This window comes from Sinocyclocheilus anshuiensis, unplaced genomic scaffold, assembly GCF_001515605.1.
Source record: "Sinocyclocheilus anshuiensis isolate Anshui unplaced genomic scaffold, SAMN03320099.WGS_v1.1 scaffold658, whole genome shotgun sequence".
NCBI lineage: Eukaryota > Metazoa > Chordata > Actinopteri > Cypriniformes > Cyprinidae > Sinocyclocheilus > Sinocyclocheilus anshuiensis.
In genome coordinates this window covers 1,819,122-1,829,047 of record NW_015542402.1, presented here as the reverse complement: position 1 = coordinate 1,829,047, position 9,926 = coordinate 1,819,122, and the positions used below count along the sequence as shown (strand labels likewise).

The 9,926-nt window shown below is 36.7% G+C and overlaps 1 protein-coding gene across 2 annotated transcripts in view; it reads right to left on the bottom strand.

Annotated features, from left to right (window-relative positions):
• Positions 1–9,926, bottom strand: part of LOC107692996 (La ribonucleoprotein 1, translational regulator) — a 26,220-nt gene that overhangs the window by 14,292 nt on the left and 2,002 nt on the right. For both annotated transcript variants that reach the window (XM_016492243.1, XM_016492244.1), the window contains exons 2-6: positions 5,683–5,744; positions 4,305–4,370; positions 3,957–4,104; positions 3,659–3,793; positions 1,042–1,194 (exon numbers count right to left, since the gene is read on the bottom strand). In XM_016492243.1, the coding sequence (XP_016347729.1) occupies positions 1,042–1,194; positions 3,659–3,793; positions 3,957–4,104; positions 4,305–4,370; positions 5,683–5,744 (564 nt within the window). The remainder of the gene's footprint in view (positions 1–1,041; positions 1,195–3,658; positions 3,794–3,956; positions 4,105–4,304; positions 4,371–5,682; positions 5,745–9,926) is intronic.

The following is a 9,926-nucleotide window of genomic DNA, read 5'->3' as shown; positions in this document are numbered from 1 at the left end:
GTGAGTGAGTGAGTGAGTGAGTGAGTGAGTGAGTGAGTGAGTGAGTGAGTGAGTGAGTGAGTGAGTGAGTGAGTGAGTGAGTGAGTGAGTGAGTGAGTGAGTGAGTGAGTGAGTGAGTGAGTGTGAGTGTGTGAGAGTGTGTGTGTGTGTGAGAGTGTGTGAGAGTGTGTGTGAGAGTCAGAGTGTGTGAGAGTGTGTATGTGTGTGTGAGAGAGTGTGTGAGTGTGTATGTGTGTGTGAGTGGAGTGAGTGAGTGAGTGAGTGAGTGAGTGAGTGAGTGAGTGAGTGAGTGAGTGAGTGAGTGAGTGAGTGAGTGAGTGAGTGAGTGAGTGAGTGAGTGAGTGAGTGAGTGAGTGTGAGTGAGTGTGTGTGTGTGTGTGTGTGAGAGTGTGTGAGTGTGTGTGTGTGTGAGAGAGAGTGAGTGTGTGCGTGTGTGTGTGTGTGAGGGAGCATGTGCGAGAGTGAGTGAGCGTGTGTGTGTGTGTGTGTGTGAGAGAGTGTGTGAGTGTGAGAGCGAGTGTTTTGTGTGTGTGAGAGAGTGTGTGAGTGTGTGTATGTGTGTGTGAGAGAGTGTGTGAGTGTGTGTATGTGTGTGTGAGAGAGTGTGTGAGTGTGTGTATGTGTGTGTGAGAGAGTGTGTGAGTGTGTGTATGTGTGTGTGAGAGAGTGTGTGAGTGTGTGTATGTGTGTGTGAGAGAGTGTGTGAGTGTGTGTATGTGTGTGTGAGAGAGTGTGTTTGTGTGTGTGTGAGAGAGTGTGTTTGTGTGTGTTCACATAGCAAGTACCAAACCCTTTTCAAATTTCATACCATTCCGATGAACTAAAAATAAAAACTAAACAAAATGTAAAATGTTTTGGTAAAAAATTAGGGTTACTGTTAGTTCTGGTGCCTGGGAACAGACCGTCTTTAGATTCAAGTAAAACTGAGTCTCTCAACAAACAGAAGCCAAACTATCTCAGTGAAAAGACTCTGGATCCCGTGTGAGATTTGTGCTGGAGTCGAGTCCATGTGTATTTCACTGCACTTCTGGAGTTCTCTACCTCTGCCGGCTCCTCTGCCGCGTCCTCGTCCCCGTCCCCGGCCCCGTCCGCGGCCCCTGGCAGTGTATCTGTACGGCGCTCCCTCGCTCTTCACGCTCGACACCTCATCATGGTCATCCTTGAACTCCTGATCGTACTTCCCACTGTGCCAGTCTGCAAACACAAACACAAACAAGCACGCTGCTGTAGCGAAGAACCCACAAACCCTTCACACTCAAAGTGTTGAGTGCCTGACGAAATGGAAATGCAAGTCATTTACACTGCCGTACAAACATTTGGGATCAGTACGATTTTTAATGTTTTTAAAGAAGTCTCTTCTGCTCATCAAGACTGCATTTATTTGATAAAAAATACAGAAAAAAACAGTAATATTGTGAAATATTATTACAATTTAAAACAGCTGTTTTCTATGTGAATCTCTGTTAAACTGTAATGTATTTCTGTGATGCGCAGCTGTATTTTCAGCATCATTACTCCAGTCTTCAGTGTCACATGATCTTCAGAAATCATAATAATATGCTGATTTGCTGCTCAAGAAACATTTCTGATTATTATCAATGTTGAAAACAGTTTTTGCTGCTTAATATTTTTTGGAACCTGTGATACTTTTTTCAGGATCCTTTGAACAGCGTTTATTTAAAATGGAAATCTTTTCTAACAATGTAAGTCTTTACTACCACTTTTTTAAAATCAATTTTACACAACCGTGCCAAATAATAGTATTAGTTCATTTAAAAAAAAAGAAAAAAAATATTGACCTTAAACTTTTGAACGGTAGTGTACATTGTTATAAAAGATTTCTATTTCAAATAAAAGCTGTTCTTTTGAACTTTCTGTTCATCTGTGAATCCTGAAAAATTAAATGCATCAGTTTCCACAAAAATATTGTGCAGCACAACTGTTTTCAACATTGATAATAATCAGAAATGTTTCTTGAGCAGCAAATCAGAATATTAGAATGATTTCTGAAGATGTGACACTGAAGACTGGAGTAATGATGCTGAAAATACAGCTGCGCATCACAGAAATACATTACAGTTTAACAGATATTCACATAGAAAACAGCTATTTTAGATTCTAATAATATTTCACTATTTTTACTGTATTTTTGATCAAATAAATGCAGCCTTGAGAAGAAGAGACTTATTTAAAAAAAAAAAAAAAAAAAAACATTCAAAATCTTACTGATCGCAAACCATTACGCAGACAGAGCAAATACAAATATGACAGCTAAGACTGAGCTGAATCTTCCCATCAGTAGAATTTTTAATAAGCTGATCACAAAAACAAATAGGTATGTTTATTAGGGCTGGGTAAAGAATATCGATTTCCTGATTTTAATCGATTCTCATTTTTATGAAACGATAACTAATCATAAATCCCAAGAATCAATTAGTCTCGCCTGTCAGATAATGAAGGGAACATTGTAGCGCACCTCCCATCCAATAAATCACAATAAGCTTTGCGATTTGTTACTTTTGATATGACACTAAGTCCAACTAATTTTAAATTCTGTCCATTTTATTACAATATTCAGATATGAAATGTCATTTTGGCGCTGTTTGATGTCGAGTGATAGATCGTTGTGAACTGATCGTCTCCTCCGCTTTAATAGCAGCTACAGCATGAAATAAACATGAATGAACTTCTGAAGCTATGTTAACTCACCAAAACCAGTCTCCAGTCTCGTGTAATCACTCAAACAGTGTTTCAAACGCGGAGAGACAACGATAGCTTAAACAATCTGTCACGTAACGTCACATTTACCACAGAAAAACACATTCGGTGACCATTAGTCAGCTAGAAAAATTAACTCTAGAGAGGAGCATTTTGATAAATATGCACCATATAACATTTTCATTATAATTTTTTTAGTGTTCTTCAATATTTAATTTATGTTTGAATAAATCCGTCAAGTTTTTGTGACGACCACCATTTAAATGTTTCGATTTCAAAAAACTAATTGGAGTAGAAATATAATTATGTAATTTAAATTTAAAGTGAGTGTTATAACTTTAATATTACAAATATTTAAATATTTTAAGTGTCTGTTTACAAATCAGCAAATTTCAGCCTTCCATATTATTGATTCTCAGGTATACTTTACAGCATTAGTTGAGAGATTTTTTTTTCCTTGAGAAAATTTGCAATGTCCTGTACCTGATATACATAAAAAATAATCGATATTGAATCGAATCGCAAACTTGTGAAGGATAATCGAATCGAATTGTGACCCTGGAGCACAAAAGCAGTCTTAAGTCTCTGGGGTATATTTGTAGCAATAGTCAACAATACATTGTATGGGTCAAAATTATACACTTTTCTTTTATGCCAAAAATCATTAGGATATTAAGTAAAGATCATGTTCCATGAAGATATTTTGTAAATTTCCTACTGTAAATATATCAAAACTTAATGTTTGATTAGTAATATGCATTGCTAAGAACTTCATTTGGACAACTTTAAAGATGATTTTCTCAATATTTAGATTTTTTTGCACCCTCAGATTCCAGATTTTCAAATAGTTGTATCTCAGCCTAATATTGTCCTATCCTAACAAACCATACATCAATGGAAAGCGCATTTATTCAGCAGACTGCTGTCGTTGTGTCAGCACCTCTCAGGTCGTTGCGGCCGTTCGGAGGAACTCGATGAGCATCAAACTGACGCGTGTTATTCCTGGAGGCCGAACGCTCTCGAGGACCCTCAGCCTTCACCTCGATCCTCAGAGGAACCCACTTGTGCTTGTTTCCTACAACAACACCACCACCACCACAAATATTCATGTCATAATACATCTTAAAGCTGACTCAAGGAACATTATTAGCGCTCGTTCATTCACATCCCAGAGAAAGCGCTTTAAAAACACTGTAAAGAAAGTCTGTAGCTGCTGGATGAAGGCTAGAGTTAAACACCTCGCTTTTTCTGTCCATTTCTCTGCGACTCCTCGTCAGTGTTTTTCTCTTCTCCAGAGTCGTCCGATTTGGCGTTCAGGTTTTCTTTACTCTCTTCGTTTTCCCTCTTTCCTTTGGACTCTCGTTTGACCGCTGACTTCTTCACCACCTGACGGAGCGATCAAACGAAACACTCGAGTCATTTCCACAAACCCGTCTGCCATTACACTAGATCAGCTCTGTATGAAAGGAACCGGTCTCTACCTGAGAGCTTCTTTACTTCCAGAGTCCAACAAAGCCGTATATGCATTCAGACAGAAAATCATTTGGGATTACGGTCAAGATTGAAGATTTCTGACACAATTGTACCTGAACTTCCTTCGTCGCGATCTCTCCAGGTGTCGGCCAGTTGTTCGTATCTCCAAAATCCCCCACCTTTAAAAACAGTGAACGTTACACCTGTTTCACAGCTAATCACAAGAGCAGACTGTAACACCACCGCGCTTCTGGAAAACACACAGCCGCTTGCTCATATCAGACCTCAAAATATCATCTATCGCCACCAAATCTAATTCAGGGGTCCTCAAACTTTTTAGGGCCACGGAGCCCTCATAATTACAGCAGAAATAAAGCATATACTCAGTACGATTTGTTCTCTTAGATGCCATTGGAACTTTTTATTAATAACATTTTTCTGGATTATGTTTAATTATTTTTTTTAACGTTTAATTCCCCCCCCCCATTAAATTTTTTCTGGACACTGTTTTATTGGTTAAATTAAATCGTTTTAATTATATCTTATTAAATATTTTTATTTAACATTATTTGAATTATTTTAAATCATAAAACAAGATTTATTAAAGTTTTAACAAAAAAAATATTTTTAAGCCCACATGAAATCTGCTTTATTTTTATCTACTTTATTTTATTGCACTCAAATTCAATGTTTTCCATTTCAATTTTTCTGCATTGCATAAAAAAAAAAAAAACTATATTATTAATGTTATTAACATTTTTACAACACCATGGCCATATGAAATGTTTTATTTTCTTCAGAAATTCTGTGTTTGAGTTTTTTTGGATTTATAATTTAATACAAATTTATTTTCAACAACTGTGGTAATCAAATGATGGCATAAAACATTAACAATTTAATCTTTTAAAATGTAATCAAATTAATTTTCAATTTTCATTTTTGGCAAAGAGCTGCACAGCAGAGGTTTATTGCAAAGTGAGATTATTTACTTATTAATAAAATCATTATTACTTTGAGAAGTACATTCTACCGTACAATAGTAATATTTGTGCCATTTATTCCCACAGACACATGCAGGATTCATATTTCAATAGCAGTCTTTCTGCAGTTTAATATTCACAGACACCAGAGAGTCCATATCGCGATCTGATTAAGTGCACCTACTTTCAATTTATTAATCCAAAACATGCCAAATTTCATGGCATTCCGTGTTATGCACTAAATTGCATTCTGTCTGGATTCCGTCTGTTTCATAGACCCCTGACTATGGGTCAAGGACCATCTGGATTCGGTCAGAATTACTGAAACTTGTCTTTCAGATAAGTCCGTTGTGATATCATTTCACTGTCAAAGACTCTTCTCAAATCTCTGCTGTCAGTGCTGCGTCTGTGAGGCTCCCAAGAAAATTTCACAAGGATCTTCTTCAGTCATTTTACGCTGCTCGTCTGGTAAATGTGTCTTGGGTCAGTCAAACACAGAGACGTCACTCACCTTCCCGCCGCGTCTCATTCTCGCGTTTCCTGCCTTCACAACCTTCGTGGGCCCAGAATGCTCTAGAGCAGCAGAAGAGAGAGAGCAGACAATCAAAAACAGGTCAAATGATAGCTTTGAACAATTCAAAATAGCTTCTATAAATTGTTTTGCTCATTTTACCACTAAACCTGAAAAAAGAACACATGATGGGTTTGAGGAGCGTAAGCAGTGCCTTCTCCTCATAAACACAAGAGGTGCTTCAGAACGTGACTAAAGTCATCATGAAATCAAAACAAACAATTCTTATTCATGCAACACTATTATTATTATTATGAATGATTTATCCGGGAACTCCATCAACAGCCGCTCGGAGTTTGAGACGCTTTAACGCGCATTTGGGAACGAACCATACGCCAAAACGTCTCCACAAATGAACGAGAAGCGCTAATCAACTAAAGACAAGGTTATTTTGACCGTTTTCCACCAAAGCAAAAGCCTGGTTTAACAGTGAAAAACGCTAAACATGTGGCAGAAGTCCTCTGACTGTGCTCTAGTTCATGACAAACATGACGGTTCGGTACGGTTTCGGTACAGCAGGGGAAAAACATAACATTGCTTTTTTATTATTATTAAACAGAGGTTTACTGAACAAATGGCTCTTTCTTTAGATTCAATTATAACTAAAATGCTCTTAGGGATAAGAATCTACCTCAGCTTATGCTCTAAACTATAGTGAGCCCTTTTACATTACTATAAGATTACAGTTAACAGCAGAGCCCAAACTTACATTCAATTACTGTTTATTTTTATATAATAATCAATCAACACTCAAATTAAAGAAATTGTATGCAAACATGTAAATTACACATAATGCAGTTTTAAATTAACTTACAAAATTATAACATTTCTATTTGTTGTTGAAATTTACACAGTGCCTCTAACAGATTTATTTAAACATGCAATAATTAAGACATCACTAACAGGTAAAGTAAAATATAATGAGTATATAGTCTAATACTTCGCGAAATGCTAATGAGCACTAACGAGCTGTGGACACTGATGACTGCCTGAGGTAAATGAAATGCTACTGACATTTTGTTTACAAGCTGTTTTATTGCCGTCTTTCCGTGGTTGAAACACTGATTACATGAGGCGCGAGATGTTCATTCATGTTTATTTTGTGCTATAACTAGTAGTAAAGAGGAAGAGATGATCGTTTGAACTGAGGCGTTTATACAGCGATCTGTCGCGCCACATCCAAGAGCATCAAAACTGCATTTATTGTTTGAATTTGACAATTTGAAAGATGAGACTTTGTTTCTTATCAAAAGTAACAATATAACGGTTATATAAGTTACAATATAAGTTTCGCTCGTGCAGTGGTTAAAACAATGCTGTAGAAAGAGGTTTGAACAACTTGAGGGTGAGTAAATGATGACAGAACTTCCATTTCTGGGTGAACTGTCCCTTTAATGCTGCTACAGAGTCAGAGCAGGTGAAAGTGGTTCACAGGTTTCACAGAAAGAGCATGAAGTCAGTCAAATCGCTATCATTATGCTTTACTGCTTTTTTGATATATTCAATATTTGATGAACGAGTGGAACAGATTTTTGTTTCCGTCTGCGGTGTGGGTCAGGAGTCTGTGGATTGGGCAGAAATGTGAAATAATGATTGTTTAGATTACGTTTCAAACATATTAAGTCTCTGATTATGACGCATGTAACAGCCACACTAAGCAAGAACCCAAAGACATGAGAAAAACCTAATCAAGTGCTGGAAATAACAGATGATGTGGATTATTGCAGGGATGTTTAGATGACCAATGCACATAATCCAAAATATTTCCAGCCAGCAGAACTATCCACTGACATACATACGAAGAGCCTCAATCTAAGGTACGGTCCTGGTGCTTACTCAAAAATATATAACATTAATAGAATTGATAGTCATTCAAAAACACTCATTTAATACTTGATTTTTCCGTGTGAGGCACTTTTTATGATGGATGGACGCACTTTTTTGGGCTTCAAAATCTCAACACCCATTCACTGCCATTATAAAGCTTGGATGAGCCAGGATATTTTTAATATAACTCCGACTGTATTCGTCTGAAAGAAGAAAGTCATATACACCTAGGATGGCTGGAGGGAGAGTAAATCATGGGGTTATTTTCATTTTTGGGTGAACTATCCCTTTAAGATAGCATTACTGCTCAATTTTTTGCTCCCAGATATTAATCTTTGGCAAAGTGACAACAGTGAATGAAATACAAATGAGCTATTACTCATGGTATAATAGCTGATATCAGCAGGCGCCTCTGAGCATAATAAAGGTACATGAGCTGTTTTGGTCTGAATTCCAGCATTGGGAGTCTGTCAGCAGACGACAGGCGTTCATTCAGCCTCTCCTCCAGCTGCTGTAACCAATAACCCTAAACCTGACCTTTAACCTGACCCTAACTCAGTCCTCACAGAGACACACTGCTAAGATTCCCCAGCAGGAAAAAATACATCCAAATCAGAATATCACTACAAAAGGTCAACAGGCAAATCAGTTTAATTTGTCGGTCAAGCACTGTATGAACGATTTAATGCATGAACGATGACTGAAGCAGCTGGATGTGTGTTACTAACTACACACCCGATACGGTAGGGCTGTGCAATACATCGAAATTATCGAAATATCTCAAATGTACATATTGCAATATGCATATCACTACAGCTTGCAATATTTGGGGCCATGAACAAAAGACAGAGAAAATCACTCACTGCTCTTACCTAAATAACTTTTGTAGCTTAAATAAGAATCAGTGCATATTGAATTCAAAGAGTAAATACTAAGCAATGTTTTATTTTTCCTTTTTATTATTCCGTTCCTAAACTCATGTTAAAATTACATTTTTATGTAACGCTCGAGTAAAACGCATACCGTTCACTTTCAGAAGTTATTGTAGGGGTGCTTATTAGAATCAGAATCCTTAGTAATCCAGAAAGCCTTAGTTTGTTTATATTCATGTATTATTTAATTTATATGTATTATTTATTATATGATTTGGTATTTGTTATAAAGTTTCAATTTAGTTTCGTTATGTGACATTTCAATTTCACAAAGAAATGTGCAACATTTTGTCTGAGAAATAATAAAATGACATTTCTTTTATCATTTGTCTTGTATCTCATTTTGTTAAACAATCGTGAGAAAATCATGAAATCAGTATCGTGAATCGTATCGTGAGTTCAATAAATCGTTACATCCCTACTTCTCATTATAACAAAAACACTGTAACACTGCGTTTAGCAAAGCACCCGTTAAACGAAACAGAAATCTGAATCGCGGTACAGTTTAGGGCCCTTATCATTAGGGTTGGGTACCGAATCAGAACACAGATTTCAGTGCCACTTAAATGCTTGATCAATCGATTGAAATATTTGTTCTCTGGTTCTCCGAAACGGACGTAAGGATCACCGGCACCACACGTGAACAATAATTTCCCGACTGAGAAAATGCACGTGAACGCAAGTCGGAAAGCTCTAATAATACAAATCCAGCACATCTTTGTAGTAACGCGAGTGTCCATGTTGTGTGTCCAGCACAACTCGGTAAATGAGAGCATCCGAGGAGCACGTGAATGCAGTAATTACACTTGCTCTGACGGCAGCAGCTAGCTAAGCTAAACATTCCTGAATTAAAATGCATAAAGCTAAACTTCCCTTTTAATGACTTGCAATGAGAAGCGTTTCTAAACCTGTTGTCCAACAAAAGAGAACACTATAACGTTTTTACTCCACAACTGCTTCCATTTGTGATCTGATGTGGCTTCTTGTCACAGAATGAGCATATGGTAAAAAGGCTATGTCAATTAGCAATGGATTATAAATATACTTAATTATGATGAAAATACCAAAGATGGCTTAAATAACACAAACTGCACATTGTCGCAGTCGAGTGTTTATCGTCTTTGTTTTATCATTCAAAACGTTTATATCTTCGGTTTACTCCGTTACAGCTATAATAGCCATGCCTTTGTCCATATTAGGTCAAAATATACATTTTTTCTAACAATATACAGGTTAAAGGTTTGGCGTCAGTATTTTTTATTTTTTTGTATTCAGCAAGGATGTGTTAAATTGATAAAAAGTGATAATAAAGACTTATATTGTTAGAAAAGATTTTGATTTTAAATAAACGCTGTTCTTTTTAACTTTTTATTCATCAAAGAATCCTGAAAAAAGTATCGCAGCTTCCAAACAAATATTAAGCAG